Source organism: Colias eurytheme, chromosome 24 (assembly GCF_061535395.1).
Source record: "Colias eurytheme isolate Ceu_HAF_F1 chromosome 24, ilColEury1 Martin Lab GWU primary, whole genome shotgun sequence".
NCBI lineage: Eukaryota > Metazoa > Arthropoda > Insecta > Lepidoptera > Pieridae > Colias > Colias eurytheme.
The window spans coordinates 1,807,328-1,829,907 of record NC_143003.1 but is presented as its reverse complement, the minus strand read 5'-3'; the positions used below and the strand labels follow the sequence as shown (position 1 = coordinate 1,829,907).

At 32.7% G+C, this 22,580-nt stretch overlaps 1 protein-coding gene across 1 annotated transcript in view; it reads left to right on the top strand.

Annotated features, from left to right (window-relative positions):
• Positions 1–22,580, top strand: part of Itpr (Inositol 1,4,5,-trisphosphate receptor) — a 109,599-nt gene that overhangs the window by 61,948 nt on the left and 25,071 nt on the right. Inside the window, exons 21-36 of the mRNA XM_090115787.1 lie at positions 71–177; positions 802–878; positions 2,330–2,437; positions 2,862–3,016; positions 3,696–3,743; positions 10,145–10,304; positions 10,752–10,893; positions 11,619–11,743; positions 12,061–12,192; positions 12,902–13,039; positions 13,751–13,954; positions 14,596–14,711; positions 15,459–15,594; positions 16,011–16,158; positions 21,441–21,574; positions 22,355–22,475. Of these exons, the coding sequence (XP_089971913.1) occupies positions 71–177; positions 802–878; positions 2,330–2,437; positions 2,862–3,016; positions 3,696–3,743; positions 10,145–10,304; positions 10,752–10,893; positions 11,619–11,743; positions 12,061–12,192; positions 12,902–13,039; positions 13,751–13,954; positions 14,596–14,711; positions 15,459–15,594; positions 16,011–16,158; positions 21,441–21,574; positions 22,355–22,475 (2,051 nt within the window). The remainder of the gene's footprint in view (positions 1–70; positions 178–801; positions 879–2,329; positions 2,438–2,861; positions 3,017–3,695; positions 3,744–10,144; positions 10,305–10,751; positions 10,894–11,618; positions 11,744–12,060; positions 12,193–12,901; positions 13,040–13,750; positions 13,955–14,595; positions 14,712–15,458; positions 15,595–16,010; positions 16,159–21,440; positions 21,575–22,354; positions 22,476–22,580) is intronic.

The window sequence follows — 22,580 nt, the reverse complement described above, 5'->3', positions numbered from 1 at the left end:
TATCATGAAAATTTATTTCGGAAAAAATTAACACTTTAAATTTTCATTAAAAAAAATCAACCATTTACAGCTTCAGTGATCTCCTCCGGCTAACAAAGACGCTACTCAGTATATTAGACTGTGTGACCGCTATGGACCTTCTCAATGAGACCAACGCATTGGCTGGGGACGTTGAATGTAAGATATTATTTATTTATTTATTTATTTCATTAAGGATCACCAACATGACATACACTGATACATAGATAAAAGCATTAAAGTAATAACAATCGTAGACATAGTGCTGTCACAATTATAGGCAACCACCACTAACAAATATAACATTAAATCCAACACACACAGTCTGCAGCTAACTGCAGATTAGGTAAAAAATACACATATAAATAATACATAAATCCAATTTTGACGGCAAAATAATCAATTAATGTTAAAATAAAACTACATTTGATCAACTGGGTTTTGGCAAAGGTTCAATCGAGAGCAATTCCAATTATATTGTTTTTGTAGTAATAATAATAGTTGATAGGAATTGTGTTGAGTGCTAACAAGATGGTTCAATTTCATTTAACGACGGTACACGAATTCCAGAGATTGATTTCTTATATGTTAACTTTAACCTTCTAGATTTATCTGGATTTGTAATTAAAATTATGTTTTTCATTTTGTTGCTATTTACAAGCAGCCCAGGAAGGAGAGATAAAAAAACGTGAGTTATTAATTTAATTCCACATTAATCTGAAACATGATTGGCACATACATTTTATAACAAAAAATACATAAATCGCATTTTTTGTTTCATAGCGGAAGGCGGTGTACTTCGAACAATAGGAGACATGGGAGCTGTGATGACTTCAATAACACTTGGCACTGCGCATAATGTAAGTGCATAGTATTTAAAATAATACAATAAATGGATGTACATACGAGTTCACACTCGTATACACAGGGAATTGGAATGGCTCGTTACGTCGCCAGTAACTAGAGTAAACACACGTCCGCTCACGCCCGAGGCTGCTGCGTGACTGTGCTCCCCACTACCCGCGAACCCGAGACATCCGGGGATATTGTACTTATACTTTACACAAACACTACAATGGAAAAAAATGAAAATATAATAGTTACGATTAGGTACTCTAAAAACTCACTGCTACAATAGGGAATATGCATAAAATTTTAAATGGCCTAAAATATTTTTTTCTCGAATACTTATTATCGTAATATTATAATGAAAAGGATTTTTTTTTTATTTACTTATTATTTAAACCCCTAAAAAAATATTCAAAAAGTGCAAAATAAATGAGCGAAATTCAAACTTCCAAAACGCGCCACCACTGGTTGAACGTAATGTGACGTCATCTGACAGGACATTGTATTCATCACTCCACAGTAAACACAGGTGAACACCCACTGGACGTGTCATGTGACGTCACGCAAAGCGCGCGCAAAATGGCAGCGTTTGAACTGCTTAAATTTTTTTAAATTTTTAAATTTCATTTATAAAAATATCTAGAGTATTTTGAAACCCATTAATATTTTTTTCTACAATATAGAATAGTAAGCTATTAATTTAAGACAAAAAAGAAAAACATGAATATTCCCCATTAGAAAGCTACATGGCACGAATGGCAATTTTTTTTAATCCCGTATTATGTTGCCAGTTGTAAATAATTTTAATTTTATACGCTTTCTCAACAGTTCAGAATTGATTGATTTCAAGATTATTTTTTAACCATTAGCAACTTTGCTGATTTTTATCAAAAAACTACCTACTTTCTTGTAATAATTGTAAAAAAATAATTTGGAAAATCCAAAAGTGCACGCCTCATAATTTTTTTTTAATAAATATTTATTAATTATTATTTTTGTTTATTTAATAACAATTAAACCACATCGAATCAGACCCTGAAAAATGAAAGGGTTCTATTCCTGAGCATACTCAAGCGTAAGAGAAAAAAAAAGACTCGATTAGTAAAGTATTTCGGTCGCTATCGTGTTAACAAGAAAAAGGATCCGCACATACAGACACACGGACGTCCAAGACAGAACTTTTTTAAACTGTTTTTTAACTAGTTTAAATAACAAAAATGACATCAAAAATATCATGAACGTTAAAAATAGTGTTTTTTCTTAATATGTGTGTGTATGTATTATCTTACAAGTGCAATGTATGATACATAAAGACATTTTAAGTTTGAAAAATCAGATGTTTTGCGCGAAGTGACAGTAGTACCCACCTCAACGCTTCGCTTATGAGGCGTGCAATAACGGCCGAATTGATAACCTAATTTTTTTTTAAGTCTGTTAATAAAATAATATAATTCGTAAGCAGCAGGTAGTAGGAGGCGGGGCCCAACAGCGCAGTCCGTCTGCGCTTGCGCTGGCCAGAAAACACCCACTCGTTATGGAAACCAAACTGAAGATTATTGAGATCCTACAGGTTTGTGCGATTTTGCTATTATCCTACAAATGCAATAAATACGACAGTTTGTTTATTTGTTTGTCAAAAACTGCTGAACCAGTTTTGATAAAATTTATACACATAAAATGTAACTTGCATTACACATAGGATACGAAAATCCCACGGCAACGGCAACTATGCGGGTTTTCCTTTGCCTACGTGGGCGAAGCTGCGGATTAAAAGCTGGTTTCTTATAAAAAAAAAACATCTTAGATTCAAGGAATTATACTTACTGAAAACAACTAATTCAGTGAAAGGGTACTTACTAAAGATATGATAAAGTTTTGATGAATATTAAATAATGAAAATTACTTAGAAATTACGATTTATGATTTCACACCACTCTATTTTTTGTTTCTTCGATACATTGAAATACCCTATTTTTGAACTTTTTTTAATACAGTTTATCCTGGACGTCCGACTGGACTACCGTATCAGTTGTCTGCTTTCCATCTTCAAGAAGGAATTCGAACAAGCGGTGGACAAAAGTGGGGACTCCCTTGGTCGAGCTGATGTGGAGGCGATAGGGCTACAGGCTGAGGGCATATTTAGTTGCCGGTAAATATAGTTTTTTATACAATTAGTTCATAAAACCCTCTATTGGGGAGTTATAGACTGATTAAAAAATTGAGATAATATAAAAATAATTTTTGGGACAATGAAACTGTTAAATTACGATTGAAAAGGAATTAAATTTATATGAAACTTTTGTATTAATACAAATTCTATTCCATTTATTGTTATGTATTCTGGAACTTGAAATTTTGCCTAATTTTATCAAAAGCGGAGTCATGCCAATTATAATATACATAATGACTTTTTCTTTGTTTTATGTAATTGAAGTACTTTCATTACTTATTCATAATTTATTTGTTATTATTAGGCTTATATTTAGTATTAATAAGTGACTAACGCATGACTTACATCATGGTGATGGGTAAATTTTTAATTCGGGAAAATCATAACCATTATTCATTTAGCAAAATTAATTTAGAGTAAATTATTTACTTTTTATACATTTATCGAATTTTTCTAATGCCTTCAAATATATTTCACTAGATGAACGTAGTTTTTATTCTTAATAATACATTTAGCATATTAGTTACTTTTTATTAGAAATTTTATTACACTTGAACTTTTCAAATCTATTTTTAATCTAGTTATAATATTTTCTTCTCATAATTTATAACATATATATTCAAATTTATAATGAAATTAATAAACAATATTATTTCAGAGCAATTCAGACTGTGCCTGACAACTGTCTTCCAAAAAATGTAGATTTGTTAGTAAGATAATATATACTGCATGCTAAGTAGCATGATTTAGTTTAGGTTCGATGTAAGATTATTTTAAATAGCCTTTATAATTATTATGTGTTAAAAGGTTTTTGTATGGTGTAAAAATGTGTTTTAAAAGTGTGGTATTTTTTGTAATTTGAAATGTTTTCTATGTAAAATAATCTTATATCTTAAAAATAAAGAAGAGTTAAACTTCTTCATTAAGAAACCGCTAACTTCATCTAAGACAGGGCGCGCACGAGCAACTTTGTCTCCGCAACTTTTTTGTCTCCGCAACTATTTTCTCTCCCACCCATGGGCTAGTATGAAAGTGCGCGCACGTAGCGACGCAACTCCCCATACAAATTGATGGGAGAGACAAAATAGTTGCGGAGACAAGGTTGCTCGTGCGCGCTGGCTCTTACTTTTCCAATGAACTCCTATGTCAATACAAATTCAAATTCAAATTCAAATTATATTTATTTGCAAGAATGTAGTTACAAATTATAGATGTTTTTAATTACAATATTATGTGGCTAATACATTCTACCCATTGATTGGGTGTGCAAATATTGAAAAAGAAAGTTGATTAGTCTAATTATTTAAATGTACACACAATTCAATTTTCACAATTACGCGAACGCACTACGATTAACACGATTATATCACACACTTATCACACACAATTCAGTTTACACTACTTAAAAGTCATAAATTCTTCAATGTCATAAAATTGTTTCACCATCAACCAGTTCGTCAGTTTATTTTTGAAAAAGTTTACTGGTAGTTCCTTGAAATTGTCCGGTATTTTATTATATATTTTAATAGCCATAAATATTACACTGTTTTTAGCTTTGTTAATTCTACACGTTGGGAAATGTAATTTGTTTTGGTATCTTGTCAACATATGCGAATTTACATCTCCTTTCTTCTTAAAGTATTCCGGGTGATATTTTACAAATAAACATACTTCTCTTATGTACATGCAAGTTAAAGTAAGGATCCGTAATTTACTAAACAGAGGTCTACAACTGTCTCTTTGGTTCAAACCGCACAGAGCTCTGATACATTTTTTTTGTGAGACAAATACCTTCCGCACATCACAAGATTGTCCCCAAAGAATGATTCCATACGAAAGTACAGAGGAAACGTAGGCATGATAAGCATTTATTGCTGCATTCATAGAAACAGTATCTCTTAAACGCCGTAATACGTAAACGAAACGATTAATTCTGTCACAAACGTAATCAATATGTTTGTTCCATTTTAGACCTTCATCCAACAAAACACCCAAGAATTTATGATGATCTACTTGTTCTATTACTTGGTTATCACACTTTATATTTAGGTTTATTTTGGAGCAATTTTTTGTATAAAATTGAATTATTTTTGTTTTTAATAAGTTAATTTTAAGATTGTTGTCTTCTAACCATTTTACAATACTTTTAACTGCTTCATTTATATCTCTCTCGTACGTTTCCTTTTCAGTACATTTAACAATTAGGGTAGTGTCGTCTGCGAATAAAACTGATTTGTGTTTCACTGATTTCGGTAGGTCATTAATATACAAGAGAAATAAAAACGGGCCGAGCACACTTCCTTGTGGTACACCTGATCTATTCGTTTTTTTTACTGATCTATATACGTTTCTTGATTGATTTACTATTTTTTGTATTTCCACAAACTGATCTCTATCCTTTAAATAACTAGCAATCCATTCTTTGGCAATTCCTCTTATACCATATTTATCTAACTTAAGCAAGAGTAATTCATGGTCTACAAAATCAAATGCCTTGCTCATATCTAGAAATATAGCGCTTACGGGTTTTTTTTCGATGAAGGCTTGAATTATTTCTTTCACCATATCAAAGCATGCTAATGAAGTGGAACTATTTTTCCTAAATCCAAACTGTTCTTTACATAAGATCTTGTTTCTATCAATATAATTTCTAATTCTTTCTAAGATTACTTTTTCAAATATTTTAGATATCACTGGTATTAACGCTATCGGTCTGTAATTCTTAATATCTTTCGGATCGTCTTTTTTAAATAATGGTTTTATCACTGATGTTTTCAGCGCGTGTGGAAAAGTTCCCTGTTCCATCGATAAATTTACAAGAAAAGACAACGGTTCGCAAATATGGTCACTGCATGATTTTAATATTTTTGTACTTATTCCATCTGTTCCTACTGAATTAGTGTTATTAAGTGATTTTATTATTTTACAAATTTCGTTACTGTTTGTAGGTGTTAAGAAAATAGTATTGCAACTTTCTGTAGTCAAAGTCTTTTTTATGGCATTTACATCCAAATTAAATTTTGTTTGATTTGTGATGTCAATAAAAAAATTATTAAACTGTTCGCAAATTTCATTCATTGAGTCGTATATTTTATTATTAACTACAATCTCTTCAATTTCTGTAATATTGGTTTCGTCATTAATATTATTAGATATCATTTGCCATAATGCTTTGTTTTTATTTTTTGCCAATTTAATAAATTTTTCACTTTGAATTTGTTTTGATTTAAGAATGCACCTTTTTAGTATATTTTTATATTTCACATAATGATTCCAACTATGAGTATACATTTTTTTTGTATATATATTTTTAAGATAAAGTTGTCGCTTTCGTATACAACATTTCTTCAATCCTTTTGTTATCCAGTTAAGATTAGATTTTCCTGTACTTCTCTTTATCTTAATAATAGGAAAACAAAGATCATAAAACAGTTTGAATAACTCATAAAAAGCATTGAAGCATTCATTTAAGTTATTAAATTCATGTATTTCAGAGAAGCTTAACGATGACATACATTCACAAAATTTACGAATATTCTCATTACAGTAGTCTCTTTTTGTTTCAAACCAGGATACATTTGTTTTGCGCTTTATCATACTAACTTTTAATATCTGTGCCGTTTCATGGTCTGACAAACCGAGGTGTAGTACTTCTGTGTTCACATTTCTTTTTATATTTGTTGCTATTTGGTCTATGCATGCATTTTTCCTAGTAGGTGTTTTTATTAAGCATTCAATATTAAAGTTCTGTAGTAAAGTAATGAGTTCATCTGAAAACTTAGTCTTTTTAAGAATATCAATATTCCAATCTCCACATAATATTATTTTTTTATTTTTAAGTCCAATCCTTTGTAATATATCCTGAAGGTTTCTTATAAAAATATTTATGTTTTGACTAGGGATTCTATATATACAAATTATCACTGTATTTAAGTGCTTTAATTCTATACCACAACATTCAAAAAATAAATTGCAACCATAATCCTTTATAAAGTCTAGATTGGTGCATGGAATGTCGTGCTTAACCAAAATACATGTTCCACCTCTTCTTTGTTTACGAGAAAATGATGATATTAACTTATATCCTGGTAATTTAAGTAACTGTTCATTTCCCTTTTTAATAAACGTTTCACATAAACATATGATGTCAATGTTGTGTGATTTATCTAGTTGTGATATTGCCAAATACAGTTCTTCTGACTTATTAATAGCTCCAGCTATATTTTGATGTAAAATTGTCAAAAATTGTGTTTTAGATACGAAAAAATTTTGAATTTGATGGAGTATTTTTATTTTTCAATGTTAAATTACTATTTGGTATGTCCTCATTTAACTGGTTCGGTTTTAGAGTATGAAAAACATTTTTTGACCTCTTAAAATAATAGGGAATAGTGCCTTTTTTTACTGGATAGGAATTGTTTTGATTATTTTGGAATATATTGCATTTTTTTGAAGAAGCAAGCCTTTTTTTAATATTTTTGGGATTTAAAAATGTATTTGCATATTCTAAGCTGTCAATTTCTATATTTAATCTATTTGTTAAATTTTCAATATAATTAAGTCTGGAATTATAAAATGTATAATCTTCATCAATATCAATGTATGTACAATTTGTATGTCCTCTTAAAAAAAGTTTCATTTTTGTATTAAGAAATTTCTCATTCAAGTAACGGTTATATTTTACATTTAATATAAATATTTTATTATTTTTTAATTTTCCCAATAATTCTAGTAAATTTGATATTAGAGTATATGGATTTTTGTCATTGGAACCTAAGCCCAATATTAATATGTCTTCATTATTTATAGATTGTATCAAACTTTCACAGCTGTTTAATATTTCACTTGAAGGAGCATGCGGTTTTGTCAAGCCAAATATTTCATAACAGTCGTTCCACTTATTTTTCCGTTTTTCCAGCATACTTATAGACAAATTTCTAACGCGTTCATCACCCATAATTATAATTTTACGTCTTATTACCTTTGTGCTGACATCTGTTATGGTTTGTTGACAATTGGTAATTTTATTTTTGTCGGTACCGTCACATTCTTTATTTAATATTAGTGGCTTAGTTATGTTATAGTTTAAAGTATTTTTATCCAAACCCATATCAGTAGTAACACTATGAGAATTGTGTTTTTGTTGTAAGTTAGTTAATGTTTTCTGTTTGATTTTAGGATAAGTGTTGTGAATAAATATATTTTCATTGTAGTATTTTAAAGGTGAGTGCCGTGGTGTTTTAAAACTTATATTCATTATAGTCTGTTTTATAGGCGTTTTATTCGAGATACCTGTTAATGTTTTATCCGATTTAGTATTTAAAATTAGACTTATCAAATTCTGTACTTTTTTCTCACTTTTGTGTAATGTTTGTCTAAGATTATAACATTGTTTTGTTAGGTTATAGATAGATTCTTGTGCGGATATTAATTCGGTTTGTAATTTGCTTATTTCTTGATTCTCATTGAACACTATTGAAGTATTTGGAGTGGATATAATATGTTGACTTGTCTTTGTAGATAAATCCGTGTAACTTGAACTGGATAAACTTAAAAAAGAATCATTTAATATTTCTTGTAGATTTGATTCAGACCTTTGTTTAGGGAGTGTTTTCTTTCTGATAGTTATATTATCCATTTTATAAGTTCAAATAAAGCTGTACAATGTATATTCAAACCGTTAATGTGTGACTAAATATTTTAATTGTTGGTCAGCTGTTCTTTGTTTAATGACACTTAATGTCAATTTTATACGTTAATATCTGTAATAATTGTGTTTTACTTACGTTTTATTTTACTTACGTTTTGTTTCCGATACTTTACTTACTACTTTTAGGTTTAAATATAGTTACTGTCTCCCAACTTTCTTTGTTCCAAATTTGACGTAACGGTCGTTGTATGTGATGGTTTTTTGGATTCCGTATTTCCACGTAAATCGCAGGTTGTTGACGAAGATAACATTAATCGCACTTATTTACTGATTACTTGTTAATTTGAACACACTTTTTTATTAACTTTTGTACTTTTAATAATTTTAAATTGTAAAAAACTCGAGAGCTGATGTTACGTATGGCACTAGCGCCACCTATCCCCCACAAGCTTAATAGATTATTATTTTTTTATATAAGGAGCCAAATGTTATATTTAATTAGGTACTATAAAATGGCATTTTGTAAAAATGCTAGGATTTCATTGGATAGTAATAGATCTAAAGAGAAACACGACAATAGACATTAATTCACTTGAATTACTTCAAAATACACATAGAATTATGCATCTTATTTCTATTTGGGAAATATTACGAAATACAGCTCTTGTATTTCAGTGTCGTACTGGGTCGAATTTTCTATAAAAAATGATTAAATTTTCATACCATCTATATTTTGACTAACATTGTATTCTTCTCTGTTGCTCGTAATATTAAAATAGTTCATGTGTGTGTGACTAACCAATTTGTCTGTTAGCATCCTACCGTAGTGTGTGTAAGTTGGAATTTTTCTTCCTTTGCATGCTTTTGACCTAAACACCCGAAATGATGAATCATTATGAACTAAGAATTGTTCCTTATTGCTAATTTAATAAACGAATTTAACTTTATTTAATGGTTATTTATATAATTGGTTCTTCAAACATAGTCAGACAATTGGACAAATACTTTATTATGTTACTAGTGTCCCTAATGATTTAAATGTTTCGAGGTGTGTGCATGCACAGTCATAGTATTTGTAGGTGTTTTATATATAATATTGCTGCTCATGTAATATTTTATATGATCGTTATGTTTTTTTAAAATGATTGTGTTTTGCATGTTCTAATAATAACGTGTTATTTGTTGATTGTTTCTGCATGATTTACGTTTACAGTGGATTTTTCTCCCATCTATTGCAAGAGAGAGCTTTTTGCGTTGGTTTCCTGATTTGTATTATTGTTTAATCAAAAAACTATTTAAGCAATCTCTATAATCTAACCAGCTTTCTATACCTTTATTCAATTCATATTCCCCATTCACAAAAACCATCTGCTCCCGTGTTTTTTTCGCTCTATATTAACCCTTGCTACATACTCGACCACTAAAAGCACAAATACTATAACTATCCTCAATTCTAGGGATGGGTTAGATTTAGACGAGTGTGGTGGTCGGATGGTCCTTCGAGTACTGCTACAATTGTGTTCGCAAGGTGCCTCCGCAGCGCTGGTGTCGGGGGCACTTGCCTTACTGTTTAGGCATTTTAGTCAGAGGCAAGAAGTTTTGGCGGCTTTTAAACAGGTAAGATCATTTTTCAAGGTTTAAATGTTTACGATATTGTAGCAACGTCTCTTACTTCTTCTTTTTGTATGTACATTTAATTAATTAGATTAATTTGTTTCCTGTTTTAATATTTGCACATCCAATCAATGGGTAGAATGTATTAGCCACTATTGTAACCAAAACATCTGTAATTTGTAACTATATTCTTGCAAATAAATATAATTTGAATTTTCTTTTGATTTAAATTACACTTTGCAATGCTTATCAACTCGAATTAAAATAATTTATTCCTGGGATATTTTTTAAATACAATATGTATTTTCGAATTGCTATATAAATAAATAACTGTGCTCCGGGGTTTTACCCGCATTTCTCTATTCCTATTTGTCTTAAATTGGTCAATAAAATAAGTTTTTAAAAGTAAATTGTTGTAAATGTAATCTCTAGTTTATTATTCACTGACAGGTACAACTGCTAGTATCAGACGCGGACGTGGAATCTTACAAGCAGATAAAAGCAGACTTAGATGTTCTGCGGCAAAGTGTGGAGAAATCTGAGTTGTGGGTGTTTAACAAGGGAAGGGCAGGCGCTTTGGATGATCATACTGGTAATATAATATTGAAATTACATAGTTTATTAACTTTGAATAGTACTAAAGGGTTTAAATAGGTCTCCAGGCGAAATTCCACTAGTCAAATATGGAATAAACCTTGCCTTTTTTAATGGATAACGGTTTTTATTCATAAAAACTTAAAAATCAATAAAACATCCTTTAACAAAATATCCGTAAAATATACAGGGTGTCCCACTTTCGGTATACTAAGCGCAAAGGGACTTGTAGTTTTGCATACGCTGAGTACGTAAAAAATCATTATAAAATTCCAGACGCATTTTTTTTTAAAACAGAGGAATTCTTAAAATTCCATGTGTACACCCCCAACAAGCAAACCGCCCAACTTTGCCACCCGCATGTGAGCTATCGTTTAAGATTATGTTTTCATAGAGGAATACTCACATTAGCGAAGCGGTATATGCCGGCTGCGCGAAGCTAGAGACGAATACATGGATTTTAAGGAAAAATTTAGCAAAAAATTTTCGCGTGATTTTGTTATTTAAGTATTTTTTATGTGATCAGTGTATGCAAAACTACAAGTCCCTTCGCGCTTAGTATACCGAAAGCGGGACACCCTGTATATAGAGATTTATTTTTATTAACATCTTTTTTTGCCATGTTTTTAACAAAATATGTTATTTAATTATTATTTTTGTGTAATCTTTATTAGAATTTAAATTCATAATCTAATTTATTAATACATATTACAATTTTTACAGAAATAAAAGGCACAGTGGGTCCCGGCGGCGCGGTGCTCGAAAGAAACGCGTCGCTTGACAATGTGCTCGATACTTCTAGAATGAACAAGCATGACCATATGAATGAATATAAGAAGATTAAGGAGGTTAGTTTTATGTTAATACTTAATAATGTTAATTATTATTGACATTTACAAATTGTAGTAAAGCACAATATGCAACAATACACCAACTTTTCCCCCCAACAGGAACCTACATTTATAATAAGTGAAATAGACTCGATTTTATTTTAGATTTTCTCTGTCAATTCCAACCATACAACATTTTCTACCATTAACCTTTTCAAGTAAAGACGCTGTCCAATTCGTTCCAAAAATCTTACATTTTTAACGAACGTATTTGAATTTTTTTTATATATATGACATTATATAAAATGTATATTCATTATTTAAATCATTCACAGATCCTAGAAAGAATGATTAAATACTGCACTCGTGGTAACAACGGTGACGCAGGCGCAGGCCGGCCGAGAAGACATGAGCAGCGACTATTGAGGAATATCGGCGTGCACCATACCGTGTTGGATCTGCTACAGGTATTGGGAAGATGTTTCTGTTGATTAACAATGATTTATTGTATTGTATAATATTGTATGTAGCAACTCTGCGTTGGCTGTGACACTGTGTCAACTGTCAGTTAAAAAGGAAGTTTATACCTATAGTCTGTAATCTGTAAGATGTAAGAGGTTCCCCTGGTTGTTGTGTGATTAATAAAGGCACGCTTCAATGATCAAAGTTTGTATATTTTATCTTTAATTATCCCCGTAATCCTTAACAGTTTCTTATATGAAAATTGAAAAAAATCGCTTGTAAAATAAAAAAGATACAAAAAGAAGAGAATAATGGTAGACAAAATTCATCTGCAAATATGTTGTTTGCAATAAATGAGAAGATCGCTTGTAAAAAAAATATCTGATAAAAGGACCTGAAAAAAATAGTTGAGCGACAAATAATAGCAATAATTCATCTGCAGATATGCATTTTGTATGAAAAAGCTAAATAGACGTGACGGTATGCCATATGACACGGTGGAAAAAAAAAGCAAAAATATAGCTACACAATAACAGTATGTCGCGCAGAAGAAATAATCTTGTGATAAATATTTACCCGATATTATTTACAGATGTATTTAAAAAATTATTAAAACAGAAAAAAGCCAAAAAATAATCCAAAAACGGAATAAAAAATTTTTACAACTTAGGCAAGCAGCTATTTCTATCAATCTAACCCAAACACAAATTCCAGGTGCCACACGACGAGAACGACACAGCGATGGACGAACTGCTGGACCTCGCACATGAGTTCCTCCAGCACTTCTGCCACGGCAACCAGCAGAACCAGGCGATATTGCATAAACACCTGGACCTGTTCCTGAATCCTGGCGTAAGTCACTAATTATTCATACTAATATTATAAATGCGAAAGTAACTCTGTCTGTCTGTCTGTTACTCAATCACGCCTGAACTACTAAACCAATTTGCATGAAATTTGGTATGGAGATATTTTGATACCCGAGAAAGGATATAGGCTACTTTTTACCCCGGGATATAGGATAGGTATTATCCCGGAAATCCCACGGGAACGGGAACTATGCGGGGTTTTCTTTGACTGCGCGGGCGAAGCCGCGGGCGGAAAGCTAGTTGTCTATAAATTACTTGCTTCGAAATACAGATACCAACGATATTGTCGCCGGTACTGTTAAGTGCAAGCATCACACATGACACACGTCTCATAATACATACGAAACACGTGACATCACATTTGATATACCTCATAACACACTACACATGTCGAGCTACATACAACAGCAACACGCAACACGAGTTGCAAATAAGACATTTTAATGAACTTATTATAAGTAAATCTATTACTTTAAACACAGGTTTTCGATTGAAGTCATCTGTATAGAAAATAAAGCTCTATCCAATGTGTCTCTATTGCCAATTGAAGCTCTATCTCATGTTTTTATATTTCCAATTAAAGCTCTATCTTATGCTTCTCTATTGCCAATTAAAATCCTATTTAATGTTTCTTTATTGCCAATGAATGCTTTATTTATTGTGTCTTAATTAAAGCTATCTATTTCCCCCACAGATCCGCGAAGCGCAAACAGTCTGCGCTATATTCGAAGAGAACGCGTCCCTGTGCGCACACGAGAACAACGATAAAGTTGTAGCGCATTTCGTACACTGTATTGAAAGCAGTCGTCGACATCCTGCGTATTTGCGCTTTTTGCGCACTATTGTGCGTGCTGGCCCACAGCATATACGTCGCAGCCAGGACCTCGTCATGCAGGAGGTATTGGCAACATTGTATAAACAGCTATATGGTAATGGCTGGCAATATGGTATATACCACTGGCAATATGGTATATATTACTGCCAATGTTTGTCACAATGTTTGTCCTCAATGGACTCCTAAACCACTTAACCGATTATAATAAAAATCGCACACCATGTGCAGTTCGATCCAACTTGAGAGATAGGATAGTTTTTATGAAAAAAAACGTAAACATGTAAGTACCACGGGCGAAGCCAGGGCGAACCACTAGTATAGTATAGGTTACTGGCAATAATGTGTAATCTACAGGCAACAGTGTTTATGCCGCGGATAAAAGTGTGACCGCCGTAGCCAGATCTTCGTCATACAGGAGGCAACATTGTACACGCCACTAGCACCATGATATACTACTGGCAATATGACATCTGCTACTCACAAAGTGGTACATGTCACTGGCAACCCGGTGTAAACATTTAACGACTTTTTTTTTAAATGAAATGAAAATTTATTTGTATGAATTGTGGTTACAAAGTTATAATAAATTTCACGTCCGCACAATTCGCCAACAATTGGCATACACATATTTTAATTTTGTAATTCTATTAATTTCTTGATAATGTCATGTTATTCTTGTCTTATTCCTGAATTCACTTTACTAGTTGGTGAATGCTGGCGAAGACGTGTTGGTGTTCTACAACGACAAAGTGATGTTCAACTTTTTCGTGCAAATGATGAGACAGTACAAACAAAATGGGGAAATGCCAGAGGCTTTAACGTAAGTATAATATTTAAATCAATCAACTTCACAATCACAGATTTATAACTTACTCAAATATCAACTTAAAGTGGAGTCAGTTTATACTATATTTATATATATATTATATATATATATATATATATATATATATATATATATATATATATATAACTCAAAGGTGACTGATATAGTGATCTATCAACGCACAGCCCAAACCACTGGACATATCGGGCTGAAATTTGGCATGCAGGTAGATGTTAGGACGTAGGCATCCGCTAAGAAAGGATTTCCCGAAATTCTTGCGGGAACGGGGAAAAACGGGGATGCACGTACAAAGTCGTGGGCGGAAGCTAGTACTATATAATATTATTATAAAGCTGAAGAGTTTGTTTGAACGTGCTAATCTCAGGACATACGGGCCCGATTTGAAAAATTATTTCGGTGTTAGATAGCCCATTTATCGAGGAAGGCTAAAGGCTATATATCATCACGCTACGACCAACAGGAGTGGAGCCACGGGGGTGAAACCGCGGCGAACAGCTAGTAGGTTATTTTAACACAACTTCTTTACGGTTGTACCTTAATTCAATCGAATTACAGATGAAAATGAAACAGTATGATAGTTAAAAAATGTTGTCTAAATTACTCGGACAAGAGCTAGTTTTCTAATACATAGTATAAAAATATTAAAATTCGTTGAATAAGCATTCAACCAATAAATAATTAAGTCTTAAAAAAAAAAACAAATCTATCCTCAAATTTTAGATACCACATCCAACTCGTCAAACTTCTAACTTCGTGTACTTTGGGCAAAAATGTCTACACTGAGATCAAATGCCACAGTTTGCTGCCTCTCGATGATATAGTTGCTATGATCACTCACCCTGATTGTATACCAGAGGTGAGTTAAAGTTTATTTATTTACACGAAAAATAAACTAAATTCAGATGCAATAAAATTTGAATTTTTGTCGAATAGGACATGTATTCTAGCCAAAAAAGGACCTTCGAGAATATTTTAAATGTTATATTTGTTGTTATTATGTTATGTTCATCTTATTTTTAGAAATGCACTTGTAACATATGTTACGTTTCTTCCTTACTAGTTGAATTTTAGTAGCGTTTATAAATATAATTAAACTTCATTTTTACAACCACTAAATTTAGGCACGGAAAGTATATGTAGTGTTTAATAAATAAATCTGATGAGCGATAAATTTTATTTATGTATATATTAATTTGCTTGAATATTCAATTCTAACTTATCAGGTTACCCGAATTCAAACCTATGAAAATATAACTTTCCATAAAATTGCAGGTAAAAGAGGCCTACGTAGGGTTCCTTAACCACTGTTATATAGACACAGAGGTGGAAATGAAAGAGATCTACTCAAGCAATTACATGTGGGATCTATTTGAAAGATCCTTCTTGCAGGATATGCACGCTATATTACAACCTGATGCTGGTAAGTATTATTTAATGCGGACATTAATTAATATTATTTCAACTCCTCTTCCCTCTCGGATGTCGTGGATAGTGGACGTTTACAATATTATAATTAATTTAACCTTCGAAAATCTAAAAAATAGTTGCGTAAATATCTTTAAAATAATAGGAGAACATAAGTGCGGGGTGATCCGTGTAAGCAGTGACAATCTCTGAGTGTTCATGTGCGCCTAGTACCGCGATCAAGTACGGTACGCGTTAGAAAGAATACAAATAGTTCGTCCGTCTCGCACCGCATCCCGTATGACCTTGAATTCTCCAATCACGGATGACAACTATTAAAACTACTAATTAGCACCTTATTATTATCTATCATTCATACTATCTTCGACCGACTTTTATTCGTCATAAGTGCCAAAAGGAACCTTATTGCGTACGTATAATGCCGTATTCCCCGATGGAAGGCAAATCTCGTAATGCATCAAATCGCAATGCTGCCTCGTCGCACGATAGTGATAGTGACAAACATCATGTTGTTGCACGGAATAAAAAGCGCGCGATGGCAAGATCCGAGGACGATGAGTTTATTACATTTAGAAACGAGATGAAAGAATGGTTGAAAGATTTCCAGCGAGAACAAAATCAACAACTTGATACTTTCCGCAACCAACAGAACACCAGGCTCGACTCCATGGAAAGATATATAAGTGAAATATCAGCGAATATCTCGTCAATTTCCACCACAACTCAGGATATTGAAAAACTGTGGATTTCATCACGGAGAGGATTCACGACGTGGAAAACAAGATAGATGGTTTGCAAGCCAAGTGGAAAGCTGTTAGCCTACAAGTTGCAGTTCTCGAGGAGCAACATGAAACCTTGGCAAGGTCATTAAATAAAACTATCTTAGAAATACGTAATGTTCCCAAAAAAGATCAAACTACAAAATCCATGTTATTTGACTACGTATCTAAGCTTTGCTCAACCCTAAAGATTGTTATACAACCGAATGATTTAAGAGATGTGTTTCGTACGACGAATAGGAAAGATAAATCTATGTCCAACCTATTCATTGAGTTTTCAAATACTTTACACAAAACTAACATCTTAAACGCTGCACGAAACTTTAATAAAGAAAACAAGACCCGCCAATTAAACTGTAATCACCTGGGTATCGAGGCTCCCCCCACCCCTATTTATATTTCCGAAATGCTTACGCCTAATGCCAAACGCCTCTTCTACCTTGCTCGTGACTTCGCAAAAATGGAGGAATACAAATACTGCTGGATATCAAACGGGAATATCTATCTAAGAAAATACGATGGGGCCCCCTACATCTTGGTGAAAAACGAAAACCATCTTAAATCTCTCCAAAACAATAAATGACTAGAAGTAAGAAAAAATCACTTTTATAAACTACTCATCTCTTTGCCTTCGTATTATAAATTTAATAACAGTACAAACTCCAGCTTGTTGATTAAATCACAATTTAATATTAACATTCCTTACACACTTCACATAATATACTCAATCTCACTCACAAATAATTATTTTTCACCATATACTAAAATATTAACTATATTGGGAATCAATTTAATAATCTTATCTCACATCTATTTACATACTTTTTCTTTTTATGCATATATATTCGAATTCCTCTATTTTAAAATAATTTATAACATTCGATAACTTAAAGCTAATTAATAACATTGATAACACGCCGCTTATTCAAATTGCACTTTTGTCATGTCCCGAAAGTTGTTCCAACTACTTTAATTCTTGTCATCTCACCATCGTAAGCCAAAATATAAGAAGCATTCATAAGAATTTTGATAGTTTTTCCTTATTCTTGAATAGACTCAATTTTGCTCCTGACTTCATAATCCTAACTGAATGTTGGATTGATGAATCATTTACATATTTAAATCTGGCTGGCTACTCTCTATTTAAATCAAACAAATTCTTAAATAAAAGTGATGGCATTGTTCTACTTTTTAAATCGAGCTTGCAAGTTGAGAATCACGAACCTTCGTTTACTGATGCCAACTGCACGGTTACCGTTTTGAATAGCAACATTGTTATTATATCAATATACAGATCCCCGTCATTTCACAATATTGACGAGTTTTTAATATCGCTGGAACGTTTGATCTTATCGTACCAAAATAAGTCCATATTTATCGTAGGGGATCTCAATATCGATATAAGGAATTCCTGTTCAGACTCCAGAGTCCATAAATATCTTGATCTCTTGGCTTACTATGGAATAACCTCAGGCCATAACCTGCCGACACGGGGCGACAGCTGTTTAGACCATGCACAAATCAAAAGCCAATTATCTTGCCGTGTCGCTGTTTGTCCTTCAGCAGTATCCGACCATGATGCTGTTATAGTGGGTGTTACCCTCAACAATTTTGAACCATTCCCTCCTTCACAGAAATCTAAAAAAATTAATTTTGATAATCTTCATAATGATATTCAAAATATTGACTGGCAATTCTTGTACAGCATCGACAACATTAACGAAGCAGTGGCAGCTTTTGTCAATCCACTTCACACAGCGATTAAAAACAATTCAAGCTGTTGTACAATTCCAAATTCTAAGGCCATTAGAAAACAATGGATTACGCCCGGTTTACTCCGTTGCGTTAGACGAAGAGATCGTCTCCACAACATTGCTAGGAAGCGCCCTAAGGATGCCGTACTGCAAGAAAAATACATACGTTATCGTAATTATTGTAATAATATTCTCCAAAATCTTAAAAACTTCCATGATAGTGAAAATTTAAAGAAAAATAAAGGCAATTCAAAGCGTTTATGGTCGACTATTAAAGATATCTGTAGTTTAAACTCGCCCAACTCTAATTCTGATGATTTATTAAAATGTTCTGACTCCATTGACGAGTCTCTTTGCAAAACCAATGAATACTTTACTAACATAGGTAAAAATCTTGCAAATAAAACATTACAAAAACTCAATACCTCTGAGAATCTTCTTGCCGCTAAGACATCTATACCTAATTTTACAAAATCTTTTTTCATAACACCGACCGACGAACTTGAAATTGCCAATTTAATTAGTAGCCTCAAAACCTCTTCTAGCTGTGGATGGGATAATATTCCAAGTAAAATGATTATTATGTCAAAAACCTGCCTTGCTGCCCCGATTACATACTTATGTAATCTCAGTATTACTACGGGTACATTCCCAGATGACTGGAAAATCGCAAACGTCATCCCAATTCATAAATCTGGTTGCAAATTAACGTTCTCTAATTATCGACCCATATCTCTTCTCCCGACGCTATCCAAAATTCTGGAAAAAGTCGTAAATAAAAGGCTACTTTCCTATCTAGAAAAAGAATCGCTACTTGCTTGCAACCAATTTGGCTTTCGCCAGAACAGGTCTACTGACGGTGCTGTTTCCTCCCTTGTTGATTGCATTAGCAATAAGTTAGACTCAGGACAGAAATGCATCGCGGTATTCCTGGATCTGGCGAAAGCTTTCGACACTGTCTCGCGGCCCATTCTTTTACGTAAGATGGAATTGTACGGAGTTCGAGGCATCGCTCTGCAATGGTTCACTTCTTACCTTACTGACCGTCGCCAAAGAGTATGCATAAATAATCAACATAGCACTCTAATGAACATCCCATATGGCTTGCCTCAAGGCAGCGTGCTCGCTCCTACATTGTTTTTACTGTACATGAACGATCTCTGCTCCCTTTCCCTTCCATATACCAATTTGTTCTCTTTTGCAGATGACACAGCTCTCGTATTTTATTCTAACTCTTGGAACGAAGTAAAAGCTGTAGCTCAAAATGGTCTTCTTACTGTCGCTTCTTGGTTACAGGACAACCTTTTAACCTTGAACATTGACAAAACTAAATTCATCAGTTTCAGTATAACGAGTCGCTCTGTCCCACCTACGTCGCTAAATCTTCAAATACATTCGTGTACAAACTCTTCTTCTTGTTTATGTCCATCCATTGTAGAAGTTAATGAAATAAAATATCTGGGAGTCATCATTGATTCCAAACTTTCCTGGGAACCTCAGATAAATACACTGTGCTCTAGGATTAGAAAGCTTATACACATATTTAAAAAATTACGTTCAGTTGCCGATGCCCATACAATAAAATTAGTTTACAAAGCACTCTGTGAATCCATTATTTCTTATTGCATTTCAGTCTGGGGAGGCGGCGGTTCCACCCTTATGCTTAAAATTGAGCGCGCTCAACGGGCAATACTCAAAGTTGCTTACAAGAAACCTTTTCGATATGCTACATCTACACTCTACGCCGACACAAAAGTTCTGTCAGTCCGTCAACTTTACATTCTGGCTACCGCACAAAAGTTCCACAAAATGTCTAAGCAAACCTTTGCACCAACATCAAGAGCCCCAAGACGAGTCAATTTCACGCTTCCGAAATGTAATACCTATTTTGTCAAACGCTTTTATAGTTATAGGGGCCCTTTCCTCTACAATAAGTTCATTAAAAGATTGAATGTAAATATAATAAATGCATCTATATATATTTTTAAAAAGAGATTAGAACAACTTTTACTTAACTTAAATTATAGTGAAACTGAAGCATTGCTTGTCAGTGAAAAATAAAACACACATACACACACACACACACACATAAACATGCACACACACAAACACACTCACATGCACGCACACTCGCTCACACATACACTGGAGTTTGTTAAATATTTTATTTTCGTTTTTCGTTTTTTGTTATATTTCTTACACTGCAATGTATAGCTTTTAATTTTTAGAAACTAAAAAATACTTCTGTAACACAGGAAGAGACTAGTTTCCCACAACACAGGGGATCCTAGTGTGGGGACTAGTGTATTCTAAAATGATTGTAAACTGTGTTTTGAAACAAATAAACGATTTTTATTTTTATTTTTTTATTTAACTCAGCGATATAATTCATAAAAATAAAATTAATAAGAACTTCAATTAAGCTATATTAAACACACATTTTGCAATTTTATGCAATATGGTATATTTTAGCAAATTTATAGTTCATCCATCCCAAATATATTTGAAATTCATAGTTGTGTGTTCTTGTGATGGATTTCGAAGATTTCATCGTTTAAAGGCCAAGATACAAAAAATATTGAGCAACATTTTAGCATGGTTTGAGACGTTCTTGACGTCAAATACTCAATTCAGAAAGCAGCGTTACTATTATTAAAAAAGTAATGTAACCCAAAACAAAACAAGAAATATTTTATCTATACTTATCTATACTTCTATTTCTACCCACAACTCACATTCTACAGGAACATCAACAAGCGAGGTCAAACTATCAAGCAGTTCGCGGCAAGCCTGGGTCAACTATGTGACAGATGTGCTCATGCATACCATATGCACTTTCTTCAATTCGCCCTTTAGTGATCAGAGTACTACGGTTCAGGTAATAGCTTAGTTTGAACGAAGTAAATATTTTAGTAGCTAAAAATAAATATATAGATATTTAATACGGCGCTAGTCTCAAGCTAGAAGTTTATACATTAAGAAAGCTTGAATAATCTATGTCTTCCGACCATAATAGGCTTATTGAAAATGTTATTCCCTTCATTATAAACTCATGTTGTTCTATTATCATTTATACTGCTATCACGGAAAATTATATGTAAGTATACAAATATTCACATGCGTTGCCTTCAAGTCATATTAATCTCTAAAAAAAGCTATTGTCCATCTTTACTGGATCATCATTTAATTCTCTCCTTCGTTTTAAGTTTTTATAATTCTCGTAGATATAGTGCTTGAATGACTGTCTTGAAAGTAATAAAGACTTGTATTTGCGCAATTTTTTTCAACATTAATAAGATCGTAATCTAAAAAAGGTCAGTGACCAAAACTCCGTTCAATTTATCTGTATATTTACACATTAGAAATTAAAGATTTTAACCGATTTTAAAGTTGATTCATTATATTAGTCAATAAATTGAGGTATGCTTAGAGGCTTGGAGTACAAATGAAACAACCGTTCGGTTATAAGGTGTATTCAAGACTGTCTTACACTACACACAGGTGCACACAATATAACATAATATAACATTAAGCTACATATTCTTCATACACTTCATATAGATACTTCACATACTTCATATAGGTACTTACTTCAAAATCGCTCAAAATCAAACACTAGAAAATACTAATTACACATTTATTAACTTCTGCTAACCAGACTCGGCAGTCGATCTTCGTCAAGCTACTACAAAGTACGTTCCGAATCTACCAATGTCCATGGCTCAATCCACCTCAGAAACTCAACGTGGAAAAGTGTATCCGGACACTTAGTGAAGTTGGTGAGTTCAGGAAATAGGGTTTAAGGTTAATTCCGGTCCAGTTAATTGACCAGTATTTATTTTAATAAAAAAAAAAAACAGATGTAATTTGTAAAATATTTTAAA